The 15,355-nt window shown below is 44.9% G+C and overlaps 1 protein-coding gene across 2 annotated transcripts in view; it reads left to right on the forward strand.

The window, feature by feature from the left end:
• Positions 1-543: 543 nt before the first annotated feature.
• The window catches only part of JPH1 (junctophilin 1), a 78,371-nt gene continuing 63,559 nt past the window's right edge, over positions 544-15,355 (forward strand). For both annotated transcript variants that reach the window (XM_082601866.1, XM_082601867.1), the window contains exons 1-2: positions 544-988; positions 5,570-6,329. In XM_082601866.1, coding sequence (XP_082457992.1) covers positions 610-988; positions 5,570-6,329 — 1,139 coding nt within the window. In that variant the 5' untranslated portion in view covers positions 544-609. The remainder of the gene's footprint in view (positions 989-5,569; positions 6,330-15,355) is intronic.

The raw sequence follows: 15,355 nt of genomic DNA on the forward strand, positions 1-15,355 counted from the left end.
CGAGCTGCCTCCACACACGCGGCCTCGCCTCCGCCTCCAGGCAGGCGGGGACTCGCGCGCGGCCCTGGGCACAATCGCCCTCCCACCCGCATCCCGCTGCGCGAACACACGCGCGCCGGCCGGTCCCGAGCCAGCCCGCCCGCCGGGGAAGCTGCGGCTCCCGGGGCTGGGGGCAGGGCCCGGGTGGGGGGGGGCGGTGCGGGAGCGCCGCGGGGCCGGGCCTCGGCGCCCGGGGAGGGGACGAGGGGCGGGCGCGGGGCGGCGCCCGGCTCACGTGGGCGGGTGGGAGCAGCTGAAGGTCCGCTCCGGAGCCCGGGCTGTCCTCTCGCGCGCGGCGGTGGCCAGGGCGGCGGCGGCGGCAGCGGCGAAGGAGGAGGAGGAGGAGGAGGAAGGCGGCGGTGGCGGCGGCGGCAGCGGCGGCGGCGGCAGCGGCGAGAGAAGAGGGGAGGACGGGGGCGGCGTCGGACTGGAGCCGAGCGGCGGCGCGAGCTGCCCGGGGCGCTGTCGTGAGCTCGCCCGCCGGGCCTCCACCCCCGAGCTACACCCTGCCGTGCCCAGCTCTGCCCGCGTCCGTGCCCCCGCGGGGAGCGCGCCGGGGCTGCCCCCCGAATGACGGGCGGAAGGTTCGACTTCGACGATGGCGGCACCTACTGCGGCGGCTGGGAGGAGGGCAAGGCGCACGGGCATGGCATCTGCACGGGGCCCAAGGGCCAGGGCGAGTACTCGGGCTCCTGGTCGCACGGCTTCGAGGTGGTCGGAGGCTACACCTGGCCCAGCGGCAACACCTACCAGGGCTACTGGGCGCAGGGCAAGCGGCACGGGCTGGGGGTGGAGACGAAGGGCAAGTGGATGTACCGGGGGGAGTGGTCACATGGCTTCAAGGGGCGCTACGGGGTTCGGCAGAGCCTGTGCACCCCCGCTCGCTACGAGGGTACCTGGAGTAACGGGCTGCAGGACGGGTACGGCGTGGAGACCTACGGGGACGGAGGTGAGCGGCGTCGTTGGCGGCTCGGCTGCTTCGCGAGCTAGTGCGGTGGGCTTTGCCCAGACTGCGGGGAAGCGGGGAGGACGCGAGGCGCACGTGTCCGGAAACCCGCCAAAACACCTGGGGAAGCCTCCCACCCTCTTCCCGCGCCCGCTCTTCCCGGGAGGGTGCAGTGGGACGCGACTGGTGCGCAAGGGTTGGATCTGACCCGGTTCTTGGAGCGGGCGGTGTGTGCACACCCTGGGGAGCAAGGCGTGAATATACCTGGCCGGCGCCGCGCTGCCACCGGGAGGGAGCGCGCCCGGGAGGGTTGGGCTGGAGAGGGGACGCTGTCACTTGAGCCCGTCACATTACGTTCCTGATCCCTCCCTCTCCCGGGCGGGTTTGAAATCACCACTCCCGTGGAGTTAGAGCGAACGCCCTGGGCTTGTGAGGCTGGCGGTCGCTGCGGACCGCTCCTGGGATTGGTTTCACGTGGAGTCGTATTTCGCTTCTGGTCCTCTAGTAGCCTAAAGATAGAAGCCAGAACCCCATTAACTAGTATGTTGGGGAATTGTTCCTTATCTGAGGTGCTTTTGGAAACATCCTAGTTATGGGAGTGGAGAGGCCACCTGATGCAGGTGGGATTCGGAGGATGTGGGGTTTTCTTTCTGGTTTTCATTCGGTTTCTTGAAGTATTGGTTTTCCATCAAAAGAAGGTACTCATTGTTGAGCTGCAGATACGTGGACAAATTATGAGGAAAACACTTTAGAAATGAACAATGGAGTCTACGTTTTAAAAAATACAATTGAAAGGTATAGTTGCTAAGTTAACAGCTACTTTACTCCTGAGACTGGCAGTACGCAATCGCCGATTTGCAATAAGGTGTATGACCGAAATGGTATGCTGGCTGTGAGCAAAATTCACCTTGTTTTAATATTTAAACAATATTTGCAAAAGAAATTTTGTATATAAGAGGGCAGAGTTCCCTTTTTTTTTTCCAACCAGGAAACGTATATTATTGAAACAGGTATCAAAATCTGATGAATTTCCTTTTGTAATAAACTGAGAAGCATGACTGTCTTATGCTTTGGCAAAATACATTTTCTTATACTAAACGTAATCAGTTAATTGAAGAGGGCTGTAGGAAGCAAGGTCACATTTCAGAATTCTGCAGCTCAGAGTTGGAGGATATTAAAGGGATCCAGTTAAAAGTTTCTCCAGCCCACGGCAACCCCACGGCAGCCCAGGCCACTGCTTATATAAAAGCTTATACAATTTGTACACTTCACTTACTCAGAACAGTTGGGCCGTGTTTCAAATGCAAAACGGCAGAATGGTAGGATTTGCTAAAAAGGACATCTTTTCATCCTACAGCATAAATGAAGGATATGGTTCTCATGGATTAAAAGGAGGGGGGGGGACTTACTCTAATACTTGTATATGGGCTGCAGGAGTTTCAAGTTCCACAGTAGTTAATTAGGGCCCTTAAATGTTCTGAATGGGCATAGAGTGCCTTGGTTGACAGCCTTACAAACATGTTAGCTTGTGATTGGATTTTATTGGAGGCCCCGGGTCTACAATATAACTAAATTCCATGCTCGAAAGTTGGAATACAAAACTTATCTTTCATATGTGTGCGTTATTTTATAACCTTTCAAGAAGGCCATGGATAGTTCTTTTACTTCAGTATTTGGAAGGCTAAAAATAAGTGAGTCTTCTTTTAAAGTTACTACTCATTAAACAAAATCTCTTGGTTTAGAGTATTCACTATACCTAGCAATCAATATATATGTAGCACAGTAAAGGTCCTCTATGTATGTGTTGTAGAAGCTCAAATAAGTGTCTAGGATGACTGTGGATAATCAGCATCTTGTTTTAAAACTAACTTTTAAAAGAATTTTTTAAAAACCTCAAAATTTGGCATAACTGTAGGACTGTGGTTCTCTTTTTCTACCAAAAAAAAAAAAAATCTAATATGCTACCAATTAGGAAGGGGAGAAAAAACTCTAAAAAATCACTATTCCTACTCTGTTTTTCTTTCATATGCCAATCAGTTAGTTAATTAGAAAGTCCTGAATCATAAAATGAGGGCCTAAATTGAAGTGTATTGCTACAACTTATTTCATACAAAGATTTTGGCCAAAACAGGACATATCACTTCCCCTATTTTTACTTTTTGCCTCTGCACCACAAGTCCATCCCTAGCTACCCTTTCAGACCTAGGGAAAATCTGATTCCATGTATTTTGTGGTGACATTAAACTAGAGGAAGGAAGTCATAATTCCATTGACAAGTATCACTCGGTTTATTTTATTAGTGATTTGTGTGTGAAGTGTTACTGAAATAGAAACTCCCTGAATATTAAGAATAAATTAGTACCATACTCATGAAATCCAAGTCTAGGTGCCCAGAATATTTGGTGCAAATTCTGATCCTGCTGTGGTTCCTTTTTTCACCTGTCGTGAAACTATTGAAAATATCTAGGAAGACACATTGTTTTGTTAATTACATGCATACTTGCACATGCACATACCCATTCACAGCATGTAGATTTAAGTTTGGCATAATAAAGTCTAAATTTGACCGGAATTCTCTCTGAACTGGATGCCTTCCACTACAAGCTTATTTAGTGAAAATGGCCATATCTAGAAAATCAGTTCCCAGATACAGAATCATAGAACATAACTTCAAACCCATGAAAATAATTTTTAAACTTGTGAACTATGCATCTATATTTAAGGAATTGCGAGGAACTAATCAGAACTTTATTTGAGCAGCAGGGAGCAGGTGGAAACCACCTGCTTCATAAAGAACTAGAGGCCCTTTTTTTGCTAGGTTCATTGACTAAACCTGTTTTAAATTTCAGATGAACCACTAATACTTTGACTGTAAATTGGTTTCTAGCAATTCTGTGGAGGAATTCTTCCATATACTGTTCCTCAACAGAATAGGATGGGAATATAGCCAATGCCATTGTTCTGCTTCTCAACTCGACAGTTAAGCAACAACCTCAACTTTCTAATTATTGCTGTTGCCTTAAACCACTTAGAGTTTTCAAGCAATACGTCGTTGGAAATTCTAAATACTTTCTGGAGATAGCAGTTTAAGGAAACTAGCTGTTAATTTCCCCCCAGTGTTAGGAATTCCTAAGACAGTATGGTTGCATTTTAAAAGTGTAAATACTTCTTGATATCAAACAGTATGTTGGAAGTTGTTCTAGCAAAATTAACTTGTCATTATGTAGAAAAGTTAGAAGGATACAATTATAGCATTCCTGGCTTATTTAAACAAGTATTTAAAAATAAGGTAGTTTTAGTGCGTGTAAGTCAGGTTGTATAACTTTTATCTTAGAACTTAAAATTTTATCTATCAGGAAAAGGGAAAGTAAGTTGCAGTTTCCTAATAATTCATTTTCCTTCCCTGTTAAAGAAATAATTATTAAGGAAATAATTCTGTTTCCTTCCCTGTTTGGAGATGGCTAATATTCAGTAAAAGCTTCTTGAATTGAAATGTTCTATTTGACTATCTTATCCTTTGGGGTTTATGGCCCACCTCCTCAGAAGTTCTTAGGTGTCAGGTTAAGATGTTAAGGCCTACCCAGAATATGACATTCACAGTACCAGACCCACTTCATATTTCATTGTCTCCCTGCTACTGTCTATTTATATACCAAAAATATATCAGAATGAACAGAAAGAGATGGTAGTCTTGAAATTCGTCAAAACTTTTGACTTTGGAGCCATTATGGCTTTAACTTTTAAGTGCAATAATCAGCCCTTGTTAACACAATGATATAAAACTATAAGCAGCACTTCTCGGTATTTTAAAAATAAATGTATGCCATGCAACAGAAATCTTCACGGCAATACAAAATGGCAAGGTAGCTCGGTATAATCAGAAACTGAAAGAAGTCAAGACAGACTGTTATCATGATTGCTTTTCTGTGATATTGTGAGTTAGGAATAATAAGGAAGTAATTACATCTTAAAATTTCTACATAGCTTCTTTTGGGGGATATTTTAATTTAAAATTTTCCTTTAATTAAAAGGAAATGAACTTGATGTAGAAGAGAAAATTCTAAGTTCCCTAATCTTAACATTCAGTTCCCCCTAAGGTTATTTAAAAAGCTGCTCCAGATTAATTTTTTAACGTCTCTGCTAATTTATTTAATAGAAAAACTTACTGAAAACAAATGCTTTCGATTAGAGATTATCCTTTTCCTGAGAAGGTATAATATTCATTGAAAAAGTGATCCGGTGTCAACAAAGTTTTCGTGGATACTGTCAAGCACACCTTTGCCCTGAGATGAATTCCATAATGCTAAGTGTGGAAGTTTATCTCAGTTTTCCCAAAGGTAAACAGTGCACGCTTTTTAGCCACCACAGCTGTATACAAAAAGCCTACATACAATTACAGAAAAGGTCTAGGCACAACATCTCAGGGACGGGATTCACAAATGGAATTTTAAAAGCATCCCTAAGAGTTGACTTGGCAATGTGCGGGATTGCACCTTGGGCCGCCGGGCCTGCGCGCAGGGCTCGCAGGCGCCAGCGCCCCCTCGGCCCCAGACTCACGCTGTGCTCTCTTGCGGTCTCTCGAAGGTACCTACCAGGGCCAGTGGGCCGGCGGCATGCGACACGGCTACGGCGTGCGCCAGAGCGTGCCCTACGGCATGGCCACGGTGATCCGCTCGCCGCTGCGCACGTCGCTGGCCTCGCTGCGCAGCGAGCAGAGCAACGGCAGCGTTCTCCACGACGCCGCGGCCGCCGCCGACAGCCCGGCCGGCAGCCGCGGGGGCTTCGTGCTCAACTTCCATGCCGACGCCGAGCTCGCAGGCAAGAAGAAGGGCGGCCTCTTCCGCCGGGGCTCCCTCTTGGGAAGCATGAAACTGCGCAAGTCGGAATCCAAGTCCTCCATCTCCAGCAAGCGCAGCTCGGTCCGCAGCGACGCGGCCATGAGCCGAATCAGCTCCAGCGACGCCAACTCCACCATCAGCTTCGGCGACGTAGATTGTGATTTCTGCCCGGTGGAAGACAACGTGGACGCCACCACCACGGAAACGTACATGGGCGAGTGGAAGAACGACAAGCGCACCGGCTTCGGCATCAGCGAGCGCTCCAACGGCATGAAGTACGAAGGCGAGTGGGCAAATAACAAGAGGCACGGGTACGGCTGCACCGTGTTTCCCGACGGCTCTAAGGAAGAGGGAAAATACAAAAATAATATTCTGGTCCGTGGAATAAGGAAGCAGCTTATACCAATAAGAAATACAAAAACTAGGGAGAAGGTGGACAGAGCGATCGAAGGCGCGCAAAGGGCAGCCGCCATGGCGAGAACCAAAGTGGAAATAGCAAATTCAAGGTATGTACGCACAGGATGGGTGGTTCTGCGCGGGGCCTTCGCAGCAGTGGAATATCAAATAATATGTTTGTCAGTCCTTTGGTGACGTCACCAAATAGGTTCTACAACTGCCGGAATCAAAGGTGGAAAATGATTAAGCCCAATAGAAAGAGTCAGAAACGTACCTGCACTCTTCTGAAACTTTCCGCCCTCAAAAAATGTCGAAGGCACATTGCGGTTCCCTTCCTCACATAAATTACTTCCCTAATACTGAACGTGATGGAGTTGACTCAGAACCTGTGTACATTTCCCAGAGTCCAGGAAGTTACTTTAAAAAAAAAAAAAAAAGTACCCCTGAAATACTTCCAGAGGGAGCACAGTGCTTTTGTGTGCCGGAAGGAAAATACCATCCACATGGAAACCCACCTAGTGTAGGTGAGTCCCTTTATTCTAATATTAAAGTTGGAGGTGTGTACAGCTCCGCCTTAGAAAATTATCCTAATTTATAACATTCAAGTTCTGTTTATTGATGCCTTATAGGTGAGATTGGTTTTGAGAAACTCATCAGGATTCAGATAAGGCAGAAATGTAAAGTTACATGACAAAATCCAGCAGATATTCTTTGAACAGCAAAGCTTACCTACATGGGAAAGGCAGAGTGACTGAGGCTCAGCAGAATCCCCCCATTCTATGCGAGAAAGACTAGATCACTGGTGTATTGTAAAGGAAGGGGGTGGGGGAGAGCCTGACAAAGACAGATGGGACTGTCAGGGTGCCAAGGTTAAAAGAAAGAGCGGCAGAGGAGGGCTGGAGTGTGTAGGACTGAGTGGTGAATAGTAGATTGAGAAGTGAGGTGTGTGTGGGCACGCCCCTGAAGCTCTACCCATGATAGGCAGGTTCAGGCATCCAACCAGGGAGTGGAGAAACCGGCTGGGAATAGAATTTTACTAGGGTTGGATGTCATATGTTAGTCAAAAAAGAAAGTGGGACGGTTATACGTGGAAAATTTTATTCTTAGGCTCATTTGAGCAGGTACTGACTGGCCCGAGTTTCGTGTGATTTGAGACATAATGTTTTTCATAGAATATTAAAAATCCTTTTCCTGCTTCAGTACTATTCTCGCATTGAAGTAAACCTCCTAGTGAAACCACGAACTCTTAGCATGTCTTCAGGTTTTTATTCTTACCATTAAATTAATGAGCCCTCCCTTTTCTTTGGTGGAACCATGTGAAAATTCTGATGTTCGAACTTTTTGATGTACAAAAAATGGCGATTTCATATTGTTCAACTTAATACTTCTAGACTTCTGAAATTCTTTTTTTTTTTAATGCCCCTATTTTATGGCTGCTGTTTACTTCTGAGTGTCTGAAACACTAATTGGAAAATGGAGACGGTCTTGGTTTTTGTATTATTGTTAGATATATATGATATTAAAGGGTTCAAGATTTCCATCTTTATCCCAATTTTAAAGTTAATATTGCTTGTTAATTGGCACAAACTTTCAAGAACGGTCTCTCCTCTCTTATCTGCTGAGCATCTTTTATTTTAGATCATGGTTTTCTCTGATCACCAAGCATTGCATCTACTTGCTTTTTACTTTGCTTGTAGATAGGGTACTTGGCACATCTAACCTTTCCAGCTCCCATGGCCCTCTGATAACTTTTAGAGCTAATTGATATACTTTTCGTTAGGCCCTAGTCTCTAATTTGAAATGTGCTCTTGGATTCTTCCCTTTTGTTTTCACCTAGTGATAATACTAGAGGTAATTCAGTCTTGGCAGGTGGAAGATAAACCTATGCGGGACATTCTAGCAAATAACTTTCTTACGCTTGCGTTAATTATTGACTTTTATGATTAAATTGGAGGAACCTACATAATGAAAAGCTGTGATGCAAAGATCTCTGATTTTACTGGTATCGTAAAACTCTTACCCAAGTTCTAGGCACAGTCTCTCTGTCGAAAGTCTTTTGGGGTGGTATTATGTAGTGTGTTATAATAGTTTATAATTAACAGACATTTAGCTTATGAGCTTGTGCTTCTAGCTAGTTAGCTCCTTCGTAAAGATTTCACTTAGCTGTTTAAAAAACGCTCGGTTCATTATGCTTAGTGATATAAGCCAGTCACAGGACAAATATATTGCATGATTCCACTTATAGGCAAGATCTATAATGGTCAAACGCATAGAAACAGTAAAATGGTGGTTGCCAGGGGCTGAAGGGAGGGAGAAATTGGAAGTTACTGTTCCAAGGTATAAAGTGGCAGTTAAGCAGGATGAATCGTTCTAGAGCTCTCTACAACATTGTGCCTGTAGTTAACAATACTGTAGTGTGCACTTAACGTTTTAACAGGGTAGATCTCATGTTAAGTGTTCTTACCACAAGGAAAAAAACACTGTTCTGATGACATGATAGGCAAAAAAAATTTTTGACGCTCGATTAACCTTTTATATTTCACTTTCACTGGTTTGGTCTCTTTCCAGATTCCTTGCTTTAATGACTACTTCAGATACAGAGTTTTGCAACTTGCCTAGTCCTTCCTGACCCTTCTAGCACTTGTTATGAACGGTTTTTGCTTCAAAAATATCAAAAGTTTAAGAACATAAAGACTCTCTTCCCCTTCCCCTGCCCCAGTGACGGCAGAATAAGAACTAGAAAGTAAGACTCCTGGCAGCGGCCGCTGTTGAAATCACTATCAACATTAGCAACAAAGGGAGATGATCTGTAAATGGTTATTGACCACTTCAGATTGCCCCCCACCCCGATAGTGTTATTATTGTATCATTGTTTTTTTTGTTTTTTGTTTGTTTGTTTGTTTTTGCGGTACGCGGGCCTCTCACTGCTGCGGCCTCTCCCGTTGCGGAGCACAGGCTCCGGACGCGCAGGCTCAGCGGTCATGGCTCACGGGCCCAGCCGCTCCGCGGCATGTGGGATCTTCACGGACCGGGGCACGAACCCGTGTCCCCTGCATCGGCAGGCGGACTCTCAACCACTGCGCCACCAGGGAAGCCCCTATCACTGTTATTTTTTTATGCTACAGAGATTTTTGTTTGCTTCTGAAATCCCAGGGAAATGGATCCGCTTTTGTACCATCACCTTATTTTATCTGGAAACAAAGCCTAGCTTTGAGGGAAAATAATTACCTTCTGTGAAAATGGCTCCTTAGGGAATTCAGGAGACATGAAACCAAGCATCTTCGGCCCAAAGATTCAGGAAAACATGGTAGATCTGTGGATCTTTCCTTTACTTCATTGAAGACGGAGTGGTGCATCTTCCCAGTAAACACAGGAGGCTTATTTCTGAAGGCTTATTATGGACCCCTGTTTAATTTTTATAGATCAGGGAATATGAGGATGACAGAGAAGAGGTAGTAGATGTTAGAAATAATGCAATAGAATCAGTAGTTACTGAAAGTTTCCTAGCTAGTTTGGCTAGCACTCAAAGAGTTAAAAGTTTAGCTAGCACTCAGAGTTAAAACTTTATAAAAATTAAAGAAAAAAAGAATTAAAACTTTAAGGGATGCTAATAATTTGCCGACTCCTATAACCTTTCTTTAGGTGTCTGTTCTAATTCCAAAAGTTTATATGATTTTATGTTAATAAGATTTTTAAAAAATGTTTTGTTCTCCTCTTGTCTTGGCCCTGAGAGTAGAAATCATCACATGGAATTGAGAAAATGTCTCCACCTTGTTTTTTAAGAAATGTGCAAGAGAAAGGGGAGCAACTCTGAACATTTCAAGTTCCTCATTTTCAGAGGCAGAGACTGAGGGCTTTGCCCAAGGTCACCCCACTGTCCCTGTCATTTCAGTCATTTTTCTCATTTGGTCATTTTTTTACTCCACTAACTCTTGTCTCCAATAATTCCTTAAGAGAGATGTGCAAATGACTGTTCCTTGAGAAAAATATTTTAAGGAGGGATTTTAAGGTGAGGCATTTGGTTGAGGTATTTAAGTGACCCTTGGAGAACCACACGTCCATGGAAACGAATAGACAATTTAGGGAGGGGTGTAGACAGAGGAAGAGCTTTGTAGAATCTGGGCCTTAGAAGGAGTAGTTATGCTAAAGGGTGGAGGAGGTGTGGTGAAAAGGATAGGAGAGCTCTGGCCTAAAACATCTGAGAACCACGGGTATTTGTTTATACTTGCTTCGTTGTTATCAGATTAGAAGAAAGAAAACTAAGAAGGGCGGAGAGAGCGGAGTGGGATAGTGACCCTTGCTCACTAACTCTGTGGCCAGCCTCACTGCAGCTAGTCGGGTGATGGACTGGGCATCCCCCAGGACCACTGTGAAGCGTCAGCGGTGGGTCAGGCTGACGAGTGGGGTGGAACTGTCTGCTCCCAGCCTCTCCCCAACCGTTAGTGCCGCTTCAGGTGGTCATGGCAGCACCAGACAGGGAATGGGCTGTCCCCTGCCCAGCCCTGCTGTGCTTGTCACGGGTGTAGCTGTACAGGGGGATGGAAGCAGCCAGATAGCACGTGGAGGACTTCAGCATCAAGGGATCTGGTGAGCTTGCTCCGTCCGTTTGCAGAACCAGAGATTGGATTCCCTGTTTGCCAGTTTGGGACTTACACGTTAAAATGACAGGTTTTTTTTTTTTAATCCTACAGGAAAAATATATTTCCCATACTTCTCTTTTAAAAAGGTACATTACAGTTTCATGCCACTCTCCCCCTTTCCTCCATGCCCAGAATGACTCAGCCACTACAGCTTTCCTTCAGGGAAGTCTTTGCTCATCCATCCCTCTGGCTGGTACCCAGGCCCGGCTCCCCTGGCCGGCCCCTCGGGCTGCTCCGCTCTCTGGTTTAGACATAGAGCCTCTTCTTCACAGAGGGTTTCCCCACCCCTACCCTTCCCACCCCACCGCCTCGGTCCAAATCCCCCCGTTAGTCTAAATCATTGTATTTCAGTATGTTGGTGGAATATCTCTGTCTCCAGCTTAGATTGGAGAGCCAGGCCCTGAAGGCAGCTGGGCTCACTTTTGTATTACCAGCAGCTAGTTTAGATCAGGGCACTTTTATAAGAGCTCTAGTAAATATTTGATGAATGAGTGAATCACATCCTCACTACTTTGGGTACGTACGCTGCCAGTGTTTCTAATTCCATTTTGCCAGACATTTTTAAACCGCAGTTCTCAGACAGGAAACCTAGGTCTCACAGTTCATCACCCTGTAATCTGGCAATAGTCAAGGAAGTGCAGAAAATGCAAAAGTACGTGTTAGAGGTGCCCTTTTCCCTAATTAGGTCACCATCATTAAAGTGTCAAAACTAAAGCAGAGCCAGGGAATAACAGCTTCTAGTTAAGCCAGACTGTTAATTCCATTCTTCATGAGCTGGTCCAGTGATACCTGTGAGTGTCTGGTAAGAAATGTCCAGGAAGTCATCTTTTACTAACTACAATAACACTGGCCTATCCTACTTAGTTGACATCACCAAAATTTGTGATAAGGCAGAACATAAGAGCTTATTGTCTTTTTAAAAATCTAAGTTTGCTGAATATTCAGCTGTCTATTTCCTTTTGAAAGGTTTTCTTGTCCAGCCATTTTTTGGGGTCATTTTTCTTTAGCTCAAATAATAACATTCAGTGGAACAGTCCCTCACAGGATTACTTGACTGCATTCACACCTATTAAAGCCCAAAGTCAACCATGAGCCAGTGCACATTATGGATCCAAATTAAACTTATTACCACCAATTTTAGGCAAAAGCTCAATCTGCCAAGTTATTGTAAAGGGCAAGGAATTTGAGGTCCTTAGATTCTGTTGGACAAAAGGTTTCTTTCTCTTTTGAAAATCGATATTATTATAGTTTATATTTTATCTTTATTTCTTTTCTGTAATATTAGTGGCTGTATCACATCTTTAAAATCAATTTTAGGTTACCTTTTCTGTGAATGTTTTTGTTTCTTCTACTGGGGCTCTGGTTAATTTTCAACTATTAGCATAAGTGATTTTTCATAGGAAGGCGGATTCCTTGTAATGCCTCATAAGTCACTTTAATGAAGAGACTGTTAAATAAGTAAAGAAATTTGAGGGGCAAATCACCTAAAATGTGGGAATTTATGGCTGAGAAGAGCATTCGTTTTTTTTTTTTTTTTTTTCAGTTGTGTCTCCTGTGTTCTTCCATATCTGCCTTTGCTGCCTGTCTCCCTTTTCCACCTGCTCTCACCAGCCTATGAGCAGATTCCAGAGGCTTGGTTAAAACACTCAGGCCTTGAGGTGCGGAAAAGCTTCTGTGTGTGGGGACTGATATTTGCCTTTTTCTGCACAGGAGGGTTGTTTTAAGGGTTGAATGAAAGAGTGGGTGTCATGGGACTTTCACCTGTAAATCCCTACATCTAGTTAATGTTTTAGAAAACATGTCAATCCTACAAGCACCATTCCCAAAAGTGAAGGTTGATAGAAGACCAAGAAGCCAGCCTGAGATGGAGGTAAAGATGGAAGCAGGAAGGGAAGGAAGGCTTGGGAAGCGGAAATAGGGCTAAGCAAAAGGAACGGAGTTAAGTCCACCAGGCCTGTGTGCAGACGTGTGTGTCCAGACTCACCCCTTTCCCAGCCTCAGTCGGTGTGGAGTCAATATATTGTCAACAGGCAGTTACATTTTTTAAGACTGAAGAGAAAATGAGCAAGGAAATGGCCCCATGTGTTCCTATCAAGCTAGGCTGAGGTCCTAATCCTGAAGACAGTGGAGGATAACAGAGACTTCATCTTCATATTGTTTGGCTATATTAGTGTCGGTCACCATTATCCTTTACGTGTGTTGTGGTTTCTGTATTGCACATCGAGGTTTTCAATACATGTTTGTCGTTTTTACCAAAGATTGCCCATTTCCCATGGGAGCAAGTGAGGCACCCGCTCTAGTTTCCTCACGTTCTTCTCCAGGCTGTTGAAAGAAAGACATGCTTCTTCCTATCACGGGGGCCGGGACTTCTTAAGGGGCCGAGCAGTCACTGAGAATTCTGTGGGGGTGTGGAGAGAGCAGCTGAAACCACAGAGATAACCTGGGCGTCAGCCCTGTCCTGCCCCGAAGCAGGGGGCAGAGCTTGGCTCTAATGCTAGTCCAGAGGCCGAACTGGGAAGCCCAGAGAAAGCCCTCGCCCTGCTCTCCTCCTTCAGCTCTGATGTTTTAGCACCTGGTGGCTTAACAGGTCATTAACACATGACATGGGAACACATTGTATCGTGAGCGCCTTATAAAACATTCTTAGGCCATCTCGTTTCTAAATATATTTCTTTAAAAAAATTCTTCAGCCAGCCCTCCCAGGGCCAGGCCCATTCAGAAACCCTGAGGCATTGAGGTGAGCCTCAGTTTTAATGGTTAACAGGTAGGTCCAAGCAATACAGATGTAATGAACTCAGTCTTGGGCCACCATGATGGGAGGACCACACAGTTACCCAGGCTCTAGGGCCATTAGAAGCTTTCCTTTCTAAACCCTGAATCGTGTAGGCATAGCTGTCCACGTGGAGCAGGGAGGGTGAGGGGAAGGTGCCGTATGTGGTGTGAGAGGCATGTGAGGTCATAGTCAATTCTGCAAAGACCTTATTGGTGGCAACCGGCTGTGAAGACTGGAGGGAAAAAACAGTCCAGGGTGATGATAACCTAGGCTTGGGGGACACACGTTGGCCTGGTTTTAACTGCAGAAATTTCGGCAGATTCCATCTCATTTATCTGTGAAATACGACACTTTCCTGATTCAGTCAATGTGCTGGAGCATTAAGGCAGCAGGTACTTTTCAGTACAGCTTCGTTGTAGTGGAAACCACTCTGCTAAACTGTTTTCCGGAAAGGTGGAGGTGTGATTGGGTTCAAGCTCCATCCCGTGTGCTCCATAGGAACTTTGGCTTTGCCCGGGAGAAGCTCTGCTTTGGGGCCAGTGGCAGGGTTCTGTGCGCATGCTAACCTAGCGGGGAGGCGCCTGCGAGCAGCAGCTGCCAGGCAGCCCGAGCACCCTGCTCACAACTTTCCATCATGGATTAAGCTGACTCTACCAATCTCACTTTACTCAAGACACCAAACTGGACGCTTGCAAGACTAGTGCCTTGCAAATCTTTGAGATGCTTTTCTTATTATAGATGAAATATGAACATTGTGTTTAGGAACAGGATCCAACAAATGCCAAAGGTATTTATGTAAGTCACTCAGCTTTAGCCCAATGGCCTCTTGGGAGTGCAACCAAATCAGCTTTTAATAATTTTGCCCTTCTGTTTCAGTTGGTGTTTCACATTTATTTGTATAATATGCTCAATTCAGAATAAGCTGCTTTATCAGAAATTTAATTAATGTGTAAGGAATCAAGATTGCCTCGAAAATAGTACAGCTCTTTGAAGTCAAATCTTCTTAGGATTTCCCTGTGTGCCAAAAGAAACTTATTCAAGCCAAGTACAATACAATTAATTTTTATTTCACTTTCTAGGATTTTAAAAATGATCCGTTATGCCAGAGATTAACAAATCATTTTGTTATACTTTCTGTTAGCGTCTAAAAACTTTTAAATGAGGTAAAATTTTTTGCTGAATTTTACAGTATGAAGTCAATCAAATTTTAAGCTCAGTTGCTTGGTCTAAGTGTCCCTCTCAGTTTCTTTTTTTTTTTTTACATTGGTGAGGGAGCTCTTTGGAATTAAGATTTCAAGATTTCATACATATACTTCCATCTATTAGGGGAAAGGTCTGAGATTCATAGGGGGAGCCTCTTAGTCAAAACCTGTTGAGAAGTTAAAGTTTAGGGTTCAAGAGCGAGGATGGTGGGGTGTCAGATGATGGGGCTCCACCCACCCTCCACCAGCCCTAGTCACTTGTTCACACACACACACCCCCGGCTCATCCCAGTGATTTCAGAATCAGTTGAGCTACGGACTGACAGGCTACCTTGCAAAGATGCAAATGCCCTGACAGTGCGGTACCTTTAGCCCTTATCTGTCGTCTGTTAACAAGTTAGTTAACAGTCTGGCCTGGATTCCCAGAAAAGACAGCCCATTTTATAAGGTTTGCTTCTTATCTCAGTGAAATATTAATTCCAGTCACTCACCGATGATGTACTATGTAAATGTAAAATTAT

The sequence above is a fragment of the Mesoplodon mirus genome, assembly GCF_964341445.2.
Source record: "Mesoplodon mirus genome assembly, chromosome: 16".
In the NCBI taxonomy this organism is placed as follows: domain Eukaryota; kingdom Metazoa; phylum Chordata; class Mammalia; order Artiodactyla; family Ziphiidae; genus Mesoplodon; species Mesoplodon mirus.